This window comes from Lottia gigantea (assembly GCF_000327385.1).
Source record: "Lottia gigantea unplaced genomic scaffold LOTGIsca_10, whole genome shotgun sequence".
Taxonomy (NCBI): Eukaryota; Metazoa; Mollusca; class Gastropoda; family Lottiidae; genus Lottia; species Lottia gigantea.
Window position 1 is genome coordinate 3576113 of NW_008706747.1, and position 20495 is coordinate 3596607.

General features: G+C 36.9%; 2 protein-coding genes across 2 annotated transcripts in view; both read left to right on the forward strand.

Moving 5' to 3' along the window:
- Window positions 1–3568: 3568 nt before the first annotated feature.
- On the forward strand, window positions 3569–9339 carry LOTGIDRAFT_156213 (hypothetical protein; the record flags this gene model as incomplete). Its single annotated transcript, XM_009046227.1, has 3 exons — window positions 3569–3577; window positions 4591–5041; window positions 9308–9339. The coding sequence occupies 3 exons, from the start codon at window positions 3569–3571 to the stop codon at window positions 9337–9339; spliced, it is 492 nt and encodes a 163-aa protein (XP_009044475.1).
- A 7257-nt stretch (window positions 9340–16596) lies between these two features.
- The window catches only part of LOTGIDRAFT_109332 (hypothetical protein), a gene marked incomplete at both ends in the record, with an annotated part of 20937 nt that continues 17038 nt past the window's right edge, over window positions 16597–20495 (forward strand). The window contains 2 exons of the mRNA XM_009046228.1: window positions 16597–16984; window positions 17196–17287. Of these exons, the coding sequence (XP_009044476.1) occupies window positions 16597–16984; window positions 17196–17287 (480 nt within the window). The remainder of the gene's footprint in view (window positions 16985–17195; window positions 17288–20495) is intronic.

Genomic DNA, 20495 nt, shown 5'->3' on the forward strand with positions numbered 1-20495 from the left:
CTGAAAATATCTTAGAATAAACCAAAAAACTAGATAAATTGGGAGACGATTCCAAATATTGGTATAATTTTATGTCCGCGAGTAAATGTCAGAACTATTAAGTCTTAATATCTAGAAATATCTTTAAATCATCCTAAATTCGGAGACAGTTGGAATAAATAAGCCAGGTACCCACATGTTAACCTTAAAAACACACTTCATGGTGATCGCCTGGGGCTCACAAATACCATGTGGAGTCAACAAATTTTTGCTGACAGGGAATCGACGATCGAGGCTATGAATTGTTTATCGTTTCACCGCTTTTACTGATTTTATGACGTCTGTTAACGCTCTATGATCTTTGGTTCAAGTTGTTAATGATGGCCTCGAGGACATCTCCAGGCTGGATACACTATCAGGGTTCTGATATAGACAATATGAGACAATGACGGTAATAACACAAAGTATAAAATAAAGTATATCACATAATTCTCTTGCACTTTTCTGCATTTACACATTTCCATGGGCTGAATATTAGACAGTACCATATCCTTAAGAATTGGGCCTTATTCGGACCCACGTAACATAAAGAATTTATTAGTATCATTATTATTAGCATCATAATCAATGGCGGCGCCCGTGGGTGTGCACATAAGAGGGCAGACTGTATTAATGGGGAGACAACTCTAGGAGGTGAGATTTCAAATGCGGAAGCACCGTTGGCGCAAAAAATCAAGTTGGTTGGTATATTAAGACACATTTGTCGCAAACAAGTATAAAAGTTATTTAAAATTTCTCATAAATAAACGGGGCACAAACTATGATTCTGGGTGGATAAATTCTCTCACCCCCACGCCTGTACCCCCACGCCTGTACCCTACGGGATCAACAACCTTTTAGCATCATAATATCATACCAAAGTTTATCATTTGTAATTTGAAATTAATTGAAAACGATTTAAAGGGATTGTAAAGAGTTTATCTAAACGTTTTAGGTGTATTGGGGACACTGATAGCATCGATTTGCAGCATTCTAATTTTCAATCAGACGTCCGTGGTGATTGTAAATCCAGAAATGCTCAACCATACCACTTCACTATAGCAAACGTTGCTGATAATTTCGCGCTAGTGGAATTACAAGACCCACAGACGTCTGAAAATTGGAATGGTGCCATGCCTTAATATATAACTGAATGATGAATGGTGCACACTGATGTTATCAGTAGTCCTGATACCGATTCAAAGACTAGAAAATCTCTTCACTTAACATCTAAACGTTTTGCTATCATTAAACATAATACAGTTGAAGCTTAGGTGACTTGGAACGTAGTGGAACGTTCTATAACCGGATCTTGTTGCAAACAACTTAGATTTATCCCTTTTACAGATATAAAGGGAATGTTTAGGTCAGAACAGTACCGATTTATTTGGGTGGGTCTTGGGGTGTAAACAGATGTCAGGGGATAGTTATTTATGGGCAATATGTATGGACATTGTTTACATTTTTAGCAAGTCAGTAGGTACCATAACACTTTTCGGCAAAACCAGGCCAGTTTAGTACCATATAGTAGTTCTATCTTGATAAATATTTACAAGGTTGTTATGACCTCTCTCTGTTTATTGGTCTGATTTCTTATCTTGATTTGGGAGAAGAAAGTGCGAACAGATTAAAGGAATGGTTATTTATAGACCTATGTATCGACATTGTTTACCATTGTAATAGCCAGTTTATGGGTACCAAAACACTACACCACAAACCAGGCCAGTTAGGTACAAATTGATATTGACTGTATTGCTACAGTTACTAAACTATACCCCTCTCTGTTTATTGCTCAAACGTCATACTTTGAATAGGGTTGGGGATGAGTTGGATACGAACAGACGACGCAAGGGGTGGTTATTTATTGGTTATAGGTATGTACATTGTCTATCACTGTCAATAAATACCAAACCATTATTACAGATCACCAAGCCAGTATAGTTAATACAAGTTAATATAAATATGGGTTTAATATGTATACAATAGCCATTGGTCAAATTCCCAAAATATGGAGAGGGGAGGGAGGGGGCATTTTTTTATCGTTTCTTTTCAGTCAATTCTGTTACTGATTGATTAACAATAACCTTCATACCGGAAGTACAGAAAATTGAATCGGAAGTTGCTTCAAACATCAAGAAAACCGGAAGTGGCTTTAATAATTTTAGAAACTATGAGTTCTCACCCCTTCCCCCTATTGGGTCAATGGAATATTTTATGGAACTGTACGAACCTACTGTTCTCTACTCTAACGAACTAATGGATCAGAAGGAGGTTTAAGTTTTACGAGGGATGAACCATATAGAAATATAATCCACATTTCCCTTCTATTTTCTGTATCTAATTGAGATAATAAAGACAGTGTCTAAATAAAACAATTCAAACTGTTTATATATATAACGCTCTCGTTTTCGCCTCCGTCCGTAAAGAATCAAAGTAATTCGGGAATATGTAACATATAGCCGATAATAAACTCAATCAAATCGTGTAACTGTCTCATGGTGAATATAAACCTCATATTATCTGCTCGTTAGTCTCAATTATAATAACTAATAGGTGTTTTATAGCCGTGACAATACTGTTTAGCTACTTATCAGTAAGGCTTTGTAGATAATGATATAAAATGAAACGCCTATTCTTGAGCCCCCTTCCCTAAAAAAGATGCTTACCCGGCTTTGCCCCCACCCCACCCCCCTTAACATTCCAAATTTTGTATCATTATATAGTTTAAGGATGACCTGTGCCCCAATGGAACATTTGGTGAACTCTTCTCGGTCCCTTTTTCATGAAGTTTCTCAGAAATTCCACTGACTCGGCACCTTTATGTAAACCTATGTGGTGTAATAGATGTAACAGATAATAGAAGAAGCGATTATTTTGTCCGGAACCATACCCCGTGAATATTTCCACATAACTTTTGTGAATGGTTGGTGTTATTACAAAACGAAAACTATTGCAAAATCCATTCCTGTATCAAAAGTCTGACTAGTTTCCGTGTGTTGATATCACTAGTTTAGATAAAGGCCTTATAACTTCAGACGTGGTATTTACAAATGTTTCATACTGATTATTTACAACTGTCGAATGCCATGCTTAGCACCTATCTCAGTCAATTATACAAGATATAGTCTTGGTATTTAAAGTGTTAGAGGCGTCTAAAAATTGGTTTTGGCAGTTAACTATAAAGATAATTGCACCGATTATACAGATAGCTGAAATTGAGCTCTATCAGTTGGTAAAGTAAATATCTAGATGTCTATACAGATATCTGAAATTGAGCTCTATCAGCTAGTAAAGTAAATATTTATATGACTATGCAGATATCTGAAATTGAGCATTACCGGCTGGTAAAATTAATATTGAGACCTATATACAGATAGCTGAAATTGAGCTCTACCAGCTGGTAAAATTAATATCTAGATGACTATACAGGTAGCTGAAATTGAGCTCTATCAGCTGGTAAAGTAAATATTTAGATGATTATACAGATAGCTGGAATTGAGCTCTATCAGTTGGTAAAGTAAATATTTAGACAACTATACAGATAGCTGACATGGAGCTGGTAAAGTCAATATTTAGATGACTATACAGGTAGCTGGAATTGAGCTCTATCAACTGGTAAAGTTAATATTGAGACCACTATACAGATAGCTGGAATACAGCTCTATCAACTGGTAAAGTAAATATTTAGATGACTATACAGATAGCTGACATGGAGCTGGTAAAGTAAATATTTATATGACTATACAGGTAGCTGAAAATGAGCTCTATCAGCTGGTAAAGTTAATATTGAGACCACTATACAGATAGCTGGAATACAGCTCTATCAGCTGGTAAAGTAAATATTTAGATGACTATACAGATAGTTGAAGTTGGGCTCTATCAGCTGATAAAGTTAATATTGAGACCACTATACAGATAGCTGGAATACAACTCTATCAGCTGGTAAAGTAAATATTTAGATGACTATACAGATAGTTGAAGTTGGGCTCTATCAGCTGATAAAGTTAATATTGAGACCACTATACAGATAGCTGGAATACAACTCTATCAGCTGGTAAAGTAAATATTTAGATGACTATACAGATAGTTGAAGTTGGGCTCTATCAGCTGATAAAGCAAGAATTGAACTGCAATTGAGCTTTATCGGTTGGTGAAGTAAATATTTAGACTCCTGAATCCCTTTAAATGCCATGTCTTTTATAACCAACTTATTTTAATAGGAAAATACCATGTTAGATCTGTACCACAGTCTATCATACTGGAAACATATTAAACGTTTATACTTGACAGTTCGAAAATTAAAACTTGAAGACACATCGCAGATCATGCGATTTGATAATCTGACTGCCTCAAAAACAAAATAATCACAGACACTGTTATAGTTTATTGAGGACATTATTCCTATATCAGTCTCTGAATTTCAAACTTATAATTATCATTTGAAACATGGATTTATCAAGGTATACGAGTTTTCCAGTTTTGTCCTTTGATCTTACTAGATGAGATTTCGATCAATTTTATGATCGAACATTGTTAGATTTTTTGTTAACATATTCTTAATATATTTTTCAGGTATCTGTACCAGCTATGGAAACAGAGAGCCCCACCTGTCGGTATAAATTACGGGAATATTCCGTACCGGATTATAACGACTTCACATGCGGATGGTGCCATTTCTATCTTTTTCAAAGGAAGAGTTTCGCGCCAAGTTCTCAAGTCCCGTTTTTGATGGCGACGGTGAACGGATCCACGTGGACTCGGGGACGCTTGGTCAAACCCGATCCAACCAATAAGACGAGTGTTAATATCATTTGTGAAAGTTTAAACTCGGATGAGTGCGACCGCTGGAAGATGTGCTGCCAATCCGCCCGGGAATGCTGCAGGGACCAAATCGCCCATCCTCCAGTGACCAATTCGACCTGCGCCGGAACGTGGGACGGATATGGATGTTGGCGAGATGCAAATCCGGATACGGAGAATTATTTGAGCTGTCCGAATTTCTTACAGCATACCAATCCGACTAGTAAGTAAAGTTTTTAACACCGTTATCTCTAGAACCCTGGGCCCACATCTGTTTTTAAAATCTGACAGGAATGAGTCTCAGATATGTTTCAACAAGTGTGGGGGGGGGGGGGGTGTTGTTTTAGGTTTCGGGGAGGCAAAGCCCCTCTTCTCTTGTAAACCCTGTTTACAAAAGTTGTCTTTAAGTCCTTATTCTATTTGCCTAAAGATAGACTCAAGTCAACCCTCTGTTTTCAAAAATCATTACAACTCAATGATTGCAATTGAGAGATATAAAAATTTCATCTAGTAAAATTTGACAGATAATTTACTACATGTTCATATTTCAAAACCGTTTTGTTCTCATCAACTGTCCTACATATTAGGACTTGCCTGATGTTGGCAATATATATTAAAGGGATGTAGCCGTCTGAGCTCAATATCAGCTATCTGTATAGTCATCTAAATATTTACTTTACCAGCTGATAGAGCTCAATTTCAGCTATCTATATAGTCATCTAAATATTTACTGTACCAGCTGATAGAGCTCAATTTCAGCTATCTATATAGTCATCTAAATATTTACTGTACCAGCTGATAGAGCTCAATTTCAGCTATCTGTATAGTCATCTAAATATTTACTGTACCAGCTGATAGAGCTCAATTTCAGCTATTTGTATAGTCATCTAAATATTTACTTTACCAGCTGGTAGAGCTCAATTTCAGCTATCTGTATAGTCATCTAAATATTTACTGTACCAGCTGATAGAGCTCAATTTCAGCTATCTTTGTAGTCATCTAAATATTTACTATACCGGCTGATAGAGCTTAATTTCAACTATCTGTATAGTGATCTGATTATTTACTTTACCAGCTGACAGAGCTCGATTTCAGCTATCTTTATAGTCATCTAAATATTTACTTTACCAGCTGATAGAGCTCAATTTCAGCTATCTGTATAGTCATCTAAATATTTACTGTACCAGCTGATAGAGCTCAATTTCAGCTATCTGTATAGTCATCTAAATATTTACTGTACCAGCTGATAGAGCCCAATTTCAGCTATCTGTATAGTCGTCTGATGGAGCTTAATTTCAATTCTCTCTATAGTCATCCAAATCGTTATCTACCCGTATACCTTTTAAGAATGGGCATACTACTTTATATTTGCTTGAAATTAAAGAAATGGATAAGTCTTTCAATAAATGACGCTGTATTCAGAATCATCGGAGTCAGTAAAGTTAAATTTGTGGTAAATCAAAATTTAGACGATCGTATACCCTGAGGAGTTGTAAGCTAATCTGTTATATTTAATCTCATTTTAACCCTCGTTATCTCCATTCAGGGTTAATACAGCCAACTTATACAATAATACAATAACCGTAAAGGTGGGAATAGACAGGGAACGGTGTACAGTACAGGGTTATGGACACAATAGAAAAAAGGACGAAATAAATACACGATGCACGGGCAGTAGCGGCCCCACACTCCCGAAACTGGGGGTACAAATAGGGAGCAGACTGACTCAATTGTTGGGGGGGGGGGGGGGTCTGTCGCAGTCCAAATGACCTTCTCAACACAGCATTTCTGGATGGCAAAAATCTTGAAGACGACCATTAGGACGACGATAAAGAGTAATTTCAAAGATTACTATTTCAAGATTGCGCCTCGAAAAAGGGTGGTTTTGAAAATCAGAATTCCAAAACCTTTACACCGGAAGTTACAGGTTTTTGGATAACGGGTGAATTAAAAAATGATTATTGCAAAACACCCAAACCGGAAGTGAGACTGTTCTCGATAGAAGATAAATTTAATGACAGTTATTTCGAGACATCTAAACCGGAAGTGATCTAGTTCTCGACAAAAGATACCCATTACAAGTTGTAATGGTGGAAATTAAATCCCAGAGCCATCCGGAACAAACACAGCAATTCTGATTTAGGTAATTGGAATGACATTCTAAGAAATGGAGATTTGTGTCTTACTGTTCTGTACCTTATTGAATCAATGAAATGAAACTGTGAAGATGTATTAGACGCAGTTAGTAACAGCTTGATATTGCGAAGAAGTTCCTTCAGTATATACCATTTTCAACCAGTTTATCCCACTGTGAATAACGACGTCATTAGACGCAGGTATAATTATGATTTGTGATAATTAGATATTTTACCGGTAGAGCTATATACAGTTAATCAATACACCAGATAATTCCTGTCACCTTTTGTCTTCGGAATCGATCCTTTTAAATAATCAAAAAAATCGACTGAAAGTTAATTAGCGAAATGACTACAATTATTTTGACAAAAGTAAAAAGAAATGGAGGTTTACCTATTAAGTTTTGCTTTACTTTTGGTTTAGTGAGACGGGGGAATGCCATGCAGTGTGTAACGAGGAAAGTTTTAACAGGACAGTGACTCTAGTCTTCTGTTTATCGATTTCCAACCGTCAAGTGATCTCGAACGTCTGTTGTAAAGCTATCAATTAAAAATTAATACCGGTAAGTAGAATATATAGAAACTAGCGGCATCTGCGATTTTTCCGTCATTCCTTCGTACAGTTAAACTAGATCTAGCGACTGACCAGATTCTGCCGGATGCCATCAGTTGCTAGAGGATTCTGCCGGATGCCATCAGTTGCTAGCAGATTCTACAAAATGCCATCAGTTGATCGCAGATTCTGTCGGATGCCCCCAGTTGCTCGTAGATTCTGCAAAATGTCATCAATCGCTCGCAGATTCTGTCTGAAGCCATCAGTTGCTTGTAGATTCTGCCGGATGCCATCAGTTACTGGCAGATTCTGCCGGGTGCCATCAGTTGCTGGCAGATTCTGTCGGATGCCATCAGTTGCTTTCAGATTCTGCATAATGCCATCTGTTGCTCTCAGAATTACCAGAAGCTGCCAGTCGTTGACAATTCAGCTGCTCCTTGATTTTGCCAGCAGCAAGGCCGACTTGAATCCATCCATTAACAGTAATTGTCTTCAAGAGTAAAGTTAAAGATAAAATGATTATCCAGCTGTTTTTTGTCTTTTCATCTTGTTCTTTCTGAAATAAATAATTTCCGTTGTTGAAAGTCAATAATCAAGACTTATTATATCTGAAATTAATACTGTCTCACTCTTTTTCCCACGTAATGAAATAAATTGGAGTTTAATGCTCTTGTTCCTTACAATATTGCACTAATGAAAAGAAATGATCAAATCTTGAAAAATCTACAACAATTTCTCTGACGAATATTTCTTTATTTTTTATTTTTATGAAATGGGTTTGGACGTTTTACATTTCTTGCACTTCTTAGACTTCAGAGCCATGCAGTGTGCAACGAGGAAAATCAACAGCGACAACTGTCATAGGATTTCAACAATTTAATGAATCCATTGGGTTTTAACACTTTATTATCATAATTAACGATAATCATAGCAGCAAAATAAAAGGGAAATAGAGTTTCATATCTTAATTTCCTCACCTGATTGGGTTATGGAAACAGGCAACGCCATGCAGTGTGAAATGACGGAAATTTTGCTAGGTAGTGGATTTAAGCTGCTCTTTTTGAATCCGGGTTAAAATACTATGATATCACGATTAAAGATAATCAAATAAGCAAACTGAAATGAAATGGAGTTTTACATCCTACTTTTCTGCTCCCAAATGGGAAAATCTCTTTTTCGACTTTTGGGATCTTTAGGGTTATCAATTATGAATTAATTATGAATTATGGGTTAACATACGATGATATTATAATTAAACCTAATTATCAAAGTATAAATAGAATTAAATTAAGTCGGGAGTGAAAGGGTTAAATAACACACAGTATTCTTTGATTCATTAACCCTATATGAAGGTATAATTACAGTAAACCGTTTATAGAGTTATATTAATATATAAAATAACAAGACAATATTATCATTATGTATCATGTCATCTAGGGATAAAAAATGGCAAATAAACATTATTAACTATGTGAACTCTCTGAATGGATAATGTGTTCATAAACTATATACCAAATAAACATCATCAGCTATGTAGACTCTCTGAAAAGGATACTGAGTTGACTATCAGTATGTGCACTCTCTGAAAGGCATGCTACGTGCACTCTCTTTTTCTGTACTTCCAACACTATGTTTTTATTGAATGGTATACGAACGAGACTTCAAATAATTTTCAACAGAAATGTTATGTGATTTTTGAATGTATTTGTTTTGGGCTCTCAGATGTAATGCAGTTGGCAATCCAACTTATGAGTTGACCATGAATTCCAAAATATATTTTTGAATATAAAATTAATTTCAGAATTCCGTGGAATTAAGATTCCTTTAGTTTGAGATCAGGGAATATTATATCTGATGGAATTTCAACACGCGCATGCCAGGAATTTCCGACAGAAGACTTCGTAATCTGAGAGGTTCATGACGACGAAACTTAAAATAAAATTACGAGTATCTTTTTTTTATTTCGAACAAAAAATTTAATGCATATTAATTGAAGTAATCCGAAGAAAAATGATAAGAACAAAACTTCAAACAACATGTTCGTGCTGGGAAATACTACGAGAATAAATTGGATACCGAACATTTCATGGATTGCTACGGCAATATCACGCCTCAATTCCCAAATCCAAAACGAAACATTATAATTGCACCAGTATTGGAGTACTACAAAAAAATTACAACAGAGTGGCTCGTTCCGTAGACAAAACCATAAAACGCTACGTAACGTTACAATACGAAGAAACTCTTTCAGTAAATTAACCCATAAAACGCTACGTAACGTTACAACAGAGTGGCTCGTTTACTTAGAAAAAACCTTTAAAATTCAAAAACGTTCAAAAACGGAGCGTCTTGTTCAGTAGAAAAAACCACAAAACGCTACGTAACGTTACATTACAATAGAGAGACTCTTTCAGTAGACAAAACCATAAAGCATTTCGTAACGTTATAACACTGCATAACGTTACAACAGAGCAACTCGCAACTCGTTCCATAACGTTACACAACAGAGCGACTAGTTCAGTAGAAAAAAAAATATAAAACGCTACGTAGGCTAACATTACAATACAGAGAAACTCGTTCAGTAGATAAAACCGCAAAATGCTTCGTAACGTTTTGCTGATGTTTCTATTAATATTACATTACAAACAAACATTGACTCTTTACATTATTTATAATACAAGCTGGAATTAATCTTTACCAATCTGATTTTAAAATCCAAGCTCACGACTGAAAGTTTCTCGAGGCAAAAGATTAGATACTAATCTCTCTACAGATTCAAACACGAGATCTCGTCTGCTATAGGATTTTACTCTGGCCATTTTCCCGCTCACTGACAAAAGAAAATTCCGGAACGCCCTCGAGCAAGTCTAGATATAGTAATTATCAAAACACTCTGCTTACAATTACTTGACCACAGCCACTTTTTCTATTCTTTGTTTGTGTACAGATGAAATGAAATGAGTTTTAGGCCTACGCTGTTAAAATCCGACTGGTGTCTAGTGTCTATGCGGAAGGATTGAGAATGGGGGCTCGGGGTGATGGTTTGGCAGGTATTTGTCTGTCTTAAGAAGAAGGGCAGTAATGTTTTAATGAGTTAGGTAGGCTACTGGTAAGACAGAAGGAAAGAAACGATAGCCTAAGCCTAACAATTTAGGTTCACAGTTAAGGATCCTTTCTACCAGCTGGTCCTGGGCCAAACCTCTTGGCAATGATATTTCCCGGATTATCCATACCCATTTACAACCGGGTCGATTGGTATTATGAAGGACGATGACTTATTCAAGGTCATCAGATTATCACATGTCGATCGAGAATATTGAATCTACAGTCGCCATTTGCTCGACGTAACCAAGCAAATGACGTCATGTAAAGAACCAACAATCTAACCCACTGTGCTATAGAACCTCATGTTAAACGCCATGCAGTGTGAAATGATGGAAACAAAACATCGCCTCAAGGCCTTGGTCTTCTGCGTTGTGGTTTTGAATCGAATTAGACTTAGAGCTGCAGTTAGTGTAGGTAAATCAGGTCGAGGTGAACAGATTTAGGCCACTGCGTTACAAATTCAGTCAATATTCAGAAACGCCGACAAACATCAGTTAAAGAATCATTGGATTCTGATCAAACAGTCGTTTTAGATTAATATTCCCCATTCAACCAGAAATATTGAATGCAAGTGACTGGCGACTACAAAATCACCAGACTGTACATTATTGTGACAGAAAATTTGAATTCTGAAATTGAGCTCTATCAGCTAGTAAAGTAAATATTTAGATAACTATACAGATAGCTGAAACTGAGCTCTATCAACTGGTAAAGCAGATATTCAGAAAAGCAAATACATGTAGGCCTATACACAAACCACTATACAAATATATTAAATTAAAATCTATTAGCTAGAAACGTCAAAATTTGGTATTTTAGCTGAAATTGAAATATATCAGCGAGTACAGTAAATATCTAATATATTGATTAAATATTAAAATAGGATATCATAATTTGGAAAAAAAATGTAAAAAAAGAAAAAATGATTTACGATTCATACGGGAAATGTCATATTTAAAATAGTCCTAAAAACGAGGACGAGATTTATCTCCATTTCAAGGAAATCAGTGATTTTCCAACTGGGTGATTTTAACGATATGTTTTGAGATTTTAATGAAGGAAAAACAGATATAAAATGATTTAATATCAACTCTCGAGACGGGTTTCTTTTTATACACTGATGGATTTGACAGCCGCTTATTTATCAATTCAGATTCATTAAAAATACGTTCGATTTGAAAAAAAAATTGTTTCCAAGATAAAATTATCGTTTTAAGAGTACAGGTGTACCATTGTGGTAGAGAGGGGGGGGGGGGGGGGTGATTCTAGTTTGAATATATGTAAATAGTCTTCAGAAGTACTAGAAATGTACGAAAATCACATAATTCCTTAAAAATACTTCAAACTAGGAATTTTACTCACTATTTCTATAGATAACTTATATATATATCACAGAGTATCATAAATTGACGAGTTTTTCATTTTAACATTTAAACAGATAATTCTGGGCACACGTGGAAGGCTAAAATTTCGACGGTGAGCTGAGATTTACTCAGCTAAGAATTACTGTTTCTGAGACTAAAGTTTGATTGGTCAAAAAATGGCCTACCTGTCCCTTTAAATGAAAGATTTTTCAATGGTCAACGTGGAACAAGTGGTTTTTATAACAGTCGTTGTGACTGTATCTAGCTAGGCCCCTGGTTTCCAACCTGGGGTGTTTTCATCCCCTGGGGGTATGGGACTAGGGTGTCAGGGAGTGTGAACAACTGGTGTAGGAGAAGAATTTATTTTGAATTGAGAGAGCACCTCACATCACCACATGCTGAAACAAATTTTTGGGGTGTGAAAGGTCCAGAGGATTGCTCTAGGGGTGTGAAGGCTGAAAAAGTTCAGCTAGACCATGTGAGATTTTTGTCAATTGTGGAGGTTATATGTCGGTTGTTGTGGTTTTATGTCGGTTGTAGTGGTTTTATGTCGGCTGGGAGAAAAATGACGTCATGTAAAGAACAAACGATCTAACCGACTGTCCAATATAGAACCTCACAAATAGAACGGATGGTTGAGCTAAATGACGGTGTTGTTAATAATACGTCGTTTTTGTGCAGTTATCTGTAGTTTTCTCTATGTGATTGCCTCTATCTAGACAACCAGTCACCGGGTCGACCTCCTGACTAACTCGAGGAGTAAAATAAAATAGTTTTCTTGTTAAAACAAATCTCCAATTCATTTTATCAATACAAGTTAATTCTCCTATCGCTCTATCGATCTTCTGGCTTTTATTAGCCTATTTAGTTAGAGCTGTCAGGTGAAATGGAGTTTTACATCCCTTCAATCTGGTTATGGTTAGCAACGCGATTCAGTGTACAATGTGACAAATTTTGCCAGTAAAACTATGAATCATTGGTAATTTCTTATATCATTTTTAGCTCATTAAGTCAGGGCGGTTAATTGAAATGAAATGGAGTTTTACGCCCTCCCTTTCTGATTCCAATAGCAACACTTTACAGTTGGGCAATATGGGAAAGTTTGGTAGGAAAGCGTCGCGGTAACAGTTGTCAAAGCGCATGTAACTTGCCTCCTTATGATTTACTAATGAAGGCGGGCCACGCCATGCAGTGTGCAGCGAGAGAAATTCTAGCCGACGAGTTCACCCTCAATCGCCATATCGCCCGGCTAGTTTTTATAAGCCTATTACTAGAAGAGAAAATAATCGATGGCTCTCAATGAAATAAAGAAATTGCCGGAAAAATTGAATTGCTACAGTTTATTTGAGTGCCTCTTCATCCGCTCTGGAGCTTCGGCAATGAATAAAACGATACCCCCTTCACGTCGCTGATGGTTTCTAGTTTCTTGGTTCGTGTTTGAAAGCATCCACCACTTGTATCAGGTTTAGATTTTACAGTAATCGAGAATAATTAAGCAAATGATAGCTATAAGTTTCTCTGATACACATACAAAGACTAGATTATCCCAATGGTGTAAATAGAAGCTATAAGTGTCCCTGATACACATATAAAGACTAGAAAATCAGAATTATGTAAATAGAAGCTATAAGTGTCCCTGATACACATATAAAGACTAGAAAATCAGAATGGTGTAAATAGAAGCTATAAGTGTCCCTGATACACATATAAAGACTAGAAAATCAGAATGGTGTAAATAGAAGCTATAAGTGTCTTTGATACACATACAAAGACTAGAAAATCTCATCTAAATCTCTTGTCGTGAAAACTATTTGATACGCTTCTTAACTCCGTTTCCAGTTTCTTGTTTGGTACACTGTTATTGAAGCGCTTGGGTGACAAATCACCGAGAATATGTATAAAAGCTACAAAACAAACGTAAATCAATGCCAACTACCAACTACGATTACCTAGTTTGCGATATCAGCATCCGCTGGAAGCGAACGTTAACTTGTCATCTACCAATAACTATCTAGTTTGCGATATCAGAATCCACTGGAAGCGAACGTTAACTTATCATCTACCAACAACTATCAAGTTTGCGATGTCAATTAGCTGGAAGTGGACGTTAACTTATCATCTACCAACAACTATCAAGTTTGCGATGTCAATTAGCTGGAAGTGGACGTTAACTTATCATCTACCAACAACTATCAAGTTTGCGATGTCAGTTAGCTGGAAGTGGACGTTAACTTATCATATACCAACAACTACCTAGTCTGTGATATCAGTTAGCTGGAAGTGGACGTTAACTTATCATATACCAACAACTACCTAGTTTGCGATATCAGCATCCGCTGGAAGCGACCGTAAACTTGTCACGTAAAACTCCATTCATTTCATTAATCTTTGACGCAATTATACTAACAAGGGGAGATAATCTGAATTTGGTCCACGATAAGGAGCAGCTTATATCGCCGCAGCTGCTAGTGAACGCTAATTAGTCTGTCGATGGCTTTTTGTGTCTTTATTCAGCTGACAATCAATGTCCTTTGTAGAACAAAATATCAACGTAAGTCCTTAGAGAGTGGCCTGTCTCGACTTGAGCGGAAATGAACCGGAGTTTTACGTCCAACTTTTCTCAATGTTATTGGTTTAATGAAGACGGATTGTCTGAAAACCAGACGGTTCAGAAACACGATAAATAATGTGTTTAACCCTATTAACCCGAACCAAGCACATCTGTCTCGACTCATGAACGTGCTATATTTTGTACCATATAGGGTTAATGGAGACGAGCTGTCTGCTTTCCAGACAGTTTCAAATATAAGATAGAAAAATGAAATGAAATAGAGCGGTATGATGACTGTTTCCGTAGTTTGTACATTGTATTTATTGAAGACGAATTGAAAGTAGAGTTTTAGTGATACGCATAGCAGTCTCATTAATTAGACCAAACTTCCGATCCTTTTAACGAAAGTTTGGATCTCTTTACATTTGACTAACAATTCCACTACGTAATTGACGACGTCACTAATCACGTGGGGCCTTATCTGATAACGCATTTGTTTTGCGATTAGTGACGTCATCAAATACTTATTGCAGGAACCACAGACGTCTAATTGAAAATTGAAATGGTGCAAATTGATGCTATCAGTGTCTCTGATACAAATAAATTTTTAAGAAAACGTCTTGACAATCCCGTTTATAGCTTAAAGCCTAGACAAATATATCTCTTAAACTTTTTTAAATAAGCGTTTTTTCCCTGGATTACGGTCACAGACGTTTCTTAAATTACATCTTTTAAATTACATCTTCAACTTATTACAATAAATATCTTTTGTCTGATTCTAGTTCTGTGGAGAAGGTCAAAAGAGTTAACATGTCATTGCCGGTAAACCGACATTATTTTTTGAATTTATCTAGTCTCATTTTTCTTGTACTTGTATTTGTACTTGTATCAAATGCTTTTAGACTGAGCAAAAGCATTACGTAAATCCTCAATTTGAACATATATTAATAGAATAGCCGCTTCACGTATGAGCTTAGAAGGTAGATTAATGCAACCGTAATTTGACAATCAAAGCGACCATTCCTTGTGTACTCAATAGCTCAGAGGGCATATTAAACCTACCGTAATCCTAATCAATTTGATTTACCGAGTTGTTATTTCCTTTTCGATTGAAAACTTCCCCAAAAAAAAAGTTAAAAACATCTGTCATCCGTCAAGTATATTAGCTCGTATTTACCACAAATCATTGGTCTAGAACGCCATACAATCATCATACGTCATTTCCGATTCAAATTGGTTTCCTGTTTGAAAGAAAATCGATCCTGTAATTTCCCCGATTCCTCCTTGAAAGTTAAAAACGTGTATTTTAATCTGTCCAATCCGCGTGATTTAATCAGCGATATTTTTTAAACCGACTTAAATCAAGTCCTAAAGTTATTGCCTAGATTTGTTTCTGATTAAGAGGAAATTAAGTTTCGTGTACAGGTGGACTGCGCGCTTTGGATTTTAGGTTGTAACATTGCGGTTAAGTAATGTTACGAAAGCACAGGCAGAGGCATGCAGGCTTGGGTTAGGCGAGAAAGATAAAGTCTGGAATAAGCAAGCCAAACAACTTACCTAAACAGTTGTATTTTCCTTTTTTAACTTAATATTAAAGTTTGATTAGGCATATTACATCGCTATGCAAAAGTAGATTATAAAACGACGAATCCTCTTCGATCCCTACCTCACTGTGACCGAAAAAAAGTAAAGGGAGATAATTCATTTTTCAGGAAAGGCAGTAAAGTATTGTGAAAGTAATGGAACCTGGAAGAAGATAAACGGATTACAGTGGACTGATTATACACCGTGTTTTAATAAAGAGGTAAATTCTTTTTGGCTCTCTCCCTGGCTCCCCAGGCCCACGTGCTGTGACGTTGGGAAAATATAAGTCTTGATTTGACAGGAGACTATTTTACCATAAGTCATTAATAGTATGGGACCGCTATTGACCGCGGTTCGGTAGTAAAAAGTCGGATTGTGAGACTGAAATCATTATCATCACCATTATCAGTATTCTATTTTCAGGTAACTGTACCAGCTACGGAAACAGAGAGCCCCACTTGTCGGTATAAATTGCGGGAATACACCATACCGGATTATAACGACTTCACATGCGCATGGTGCCATTTCTATCTCTTTCAAAGGAAGAGTTTCGCGCCAAGTTTGAAAGTTCCGTTTTTGATGGCGACGATGAACGGATCCACGTGGACTCGGGGACGTTTGGTCAAACCCGATCCAACCAATAGGACGAGTGTTAATATGATTTGTGAAAGTTTAAACTCGGATGAGTGCGACCGCTGGAAGATGTGCTGCCAATCTGCCCGGGAATGCTGCAGGGACCAAATCGCCCATCCTCCAGTGACCAATTCGACCTGCATCGGAACGTGGGACGGATACGGATGTTGGCGAGATGCAAATCCGGATACAGAGAATTATTTGAGCTGTCCGAATTTCTTACAGTATTCTATTCCGACTAGTAAGTATTTTTTTTTATTTTGACCTTGATTATTCTTAATTCCATTCCCCTTTTTGAGTTAGTGGAAACTGGAGAGTTCCGGTACAGATGGACTACTAGCTTGTTTTAGGCTGGTTGAGGGAGTTGGTATAAGGATCCCCTTACCCGAATATGTTGGCTTTCACTCATCAATTTATTTCAAACAACTTAAGGGAGATAATTTATTTTTCAGGAAATGCATTGAAGTATTGTCATAGTAACGGAACTTGGATGAAAATAAATGGATCACAATGGACTGACTATACACCTTGTCTTGATAAAGAGGTAATTTATTTGTATATCTGTCTCTTCTCTATATATAGTAATGACTGTGTCTCTGGCTCTACTATGTTTGAAACTGGTTTGTTGCTCTGTCCTTTGTCAGTATTGCAGATAAGAGGGGGTTTTGCAGTCAAGGTATTAGACGCAGTTCGTTATAGCTTGATATTGGGAAGATGCTGAGAAATGGGTCCGGAAGCTTTTCTCGAGGTGAAAAATGTTCCATGATAAAAAAATAGGGTGTAAAACTCCACTCCATTTCATTTTATTTAATAACAAAGAATAACGAATGGTGTTTATTTAGTTCCATGAGATGGTTTTGAAGGAGAGCTTTAAATCAACGCTGTCAATATTCATTGCCTCAGTTGTCATTCATACTCAAATCGGCGTCGAAAATAGCTTAAAGAGCCAGTGCCACATGAAATTATTACAAATAAGAAAAAGTCAATTCACGTCAGAATTTTCTGACATTAACGCGCTCTTATCCAAAGATTTTACCCTGTCTAGAGATCTTACACATATATTTAGCCTAACACACTTCTTTTGAAGACAAAATATAATGATACCAAAAGTTCTGTTATGTTGGTAGTAAAATATCGAAATGTGAGACTTAAAACTACCGAACACATGAATTACTGCCGCATACTTCATACAACTTCAAATTACTTGACAAAGGTTGAACGTTCTTACACTTTGACAGGACAGGACTATTTTACCATAATTCAGTATGGGACCACTGTTGATGTTTTCGATAGTAAAAAGTCGAAATGTGAGTCTCTAAACTACCGAATAGAGGACCTACTACCGCATAACGAATTGCATACTTCTCCAAATTACATAAGGGACGTTATAACACGTTATTTACTATTATACCACGACTATGAAACTTGTAGGAAGTCATGGGTCTTTAAACTACCGAATACATGACTTTCTACCGCATTCATCATCGCTCCAACACGTCTTATTTGATTAGAGACACGACACGAATCGATCTCGTTGCCGCTTATGGGCCGATCTGTCGCTCTTCACCGAAGACAAACAGGAAAACCAACACAAGTAATATTAATCTAGTTAAGTGAAATACTCAGTTTCAGTGACAGTCCTGACAGTGACAAGCTCGCGACTTCATTCTACTTGACCATTATACCATTCCAGTGGTCATTTAACACGATAGAGCTTTCACTACAGCCTGGCGACTTGATGGCTCTTAGTTGTCAGATGACTATAAACATGACAGTGGACTAACAGAATCAGAATGACATACAAAAAGAAAGCAGTCGACTCTGCTTAAAATATTAACAATTTAGTGACAGGTAAGAAAAAAAACAGTAAAAGAGAAGCTAGTATAAAAAAAAGTGCCAGCAGACTGCTCTGAGATAGAAAAAAAAAGTACTACCAAATTGAAATACCATACACGAACTGCCAATAAACGATAAGGGAATCCAAAACTGAAAATGTACTCCTGTAAGAAATACACAGTAAAAAGAAGCTATGATACGAATTGCCAGAAGCCTGCTCGGAGATCTAGATTTGTTGAATTTATAGTCAACGCAAATTCCAGTGGGCCAATATATTTACAGATTTAATCAGACGATGCGACTGCGGTTGACAAAAGCCAAGTGAGCGAAGGCCCACAGAAACTTATTTTTATCTCTGTTTCATTAGGTCGATAGATAAGCAAATGACAGGGATACAAATCACATAGACAGATCACAAGAGTGTCATAAATTTAATGGGATCTTATCACAGTCCCTCGACACCGTCTACGAAATTAAATCTTCGACGGTAGGTTATTATTAGTGGCTAGTATACTATCAACTTGCTTAACGATGTTGATGTGAAAGATGGCTAATGCCAAATTGCGGACTGTGGTCGTCGACTTTCATTAATATCTGACGTGACAAATGCGAAAAAGGGGTATGCATGTGACCCTCGTTTAACTTGTCGGTGTTTGATTTGGCTTATAAAGATTGATATTGCGGTGCAGTTTGTTATGAAGAAAAGTCGGGACAATGAAATCCAGGCCCGTAGCCAAAGGGGGGACCAGATGAGGAAGGCCAGATGGGGGTCAGAGGGGAAGAAAAATTTAGATGGTTTAAATGACTTGTTGAGTCGCTATAGTTGAGCCCTCCCTCCCTTCAAAAGCTAGCTAGTGACAACAGCTTTTGAATCACAGGGTCTCGGTTTACTGACCCTAAGAGTCCAGCGAGTCCCTAATGACTATAGAGTCATGATTGTCGGGTTTCACACCTTTACCGGTACATGTAAACACCTTAGACCAACATATTATCCTATTGTTATACATGTATTTTTAAAGGATTTTATGTATCAGCATTAAATCAAGAAATTAGAATATTTTTTAACTTTAGGACACCACCAAAGAGTTTTTTATTCATTGAACTCATTGTCCGTAAAATTACCTCTAATTTTTTAAACCTTAAACAATAAAACACTTGCCTTGACGTCACGAATAGAGTTTACGTGATATGAAATGGAATTTCTCACAGCCTAGAATGAAAGTTCTGCTAGCGCCCTGCTACATATATAATTTTACGGAAACTGCCGAGGATTGCCGAGTAATCAAGGACACCAAAACAAAGGAATGGATCCGAGGGTGTCCGTATGGCGACCGATGGGTACTCTTCCCCACCCTTCATTGCTCCTTTAGCTTGTTTGACTGTACTAAAGCTAATTTGAATTGTGCTACCAAAAGAGTACAATCTTGAACATAATTACAGTTTTCTGTCGTAAGAATGGGGTTAATTTAGGCGGTCGCAACTGTAATCTAACTGTCTTATCTAATTTCCCTTGAATCCCAAAATACCACCAGTTCCAAAATGGACCACCCTGAATTCCCTGAGGAGTGCAGCCTTGAACAAAATGACCTACCGCAACTGTAAACCAACTAAACCCCGGATTGTCTAAAGCTCGTTTGACTGAATTACAACTAATTTGAACTAATCAGATTGGCTCGGCAAACAATGTCTATTTGATAAAACTCGGATTAGCCGGGAATATTGGAGGTTTATCTGATCAGATAAAAGTTAAACCAGGGATTAGCCAAGTCTCTTCTTATCTCTATATTTCTATTTCGTTCAATTACTCCGAGATTTTATCAGAAGGCTAGTTTGATCACAAGATCGTCTGAATTTTTGGGAAGATTTTTCCCATTCCCTTCAAGTCCACGTGGTAACGGTACCCCCCCCCCCCCCCA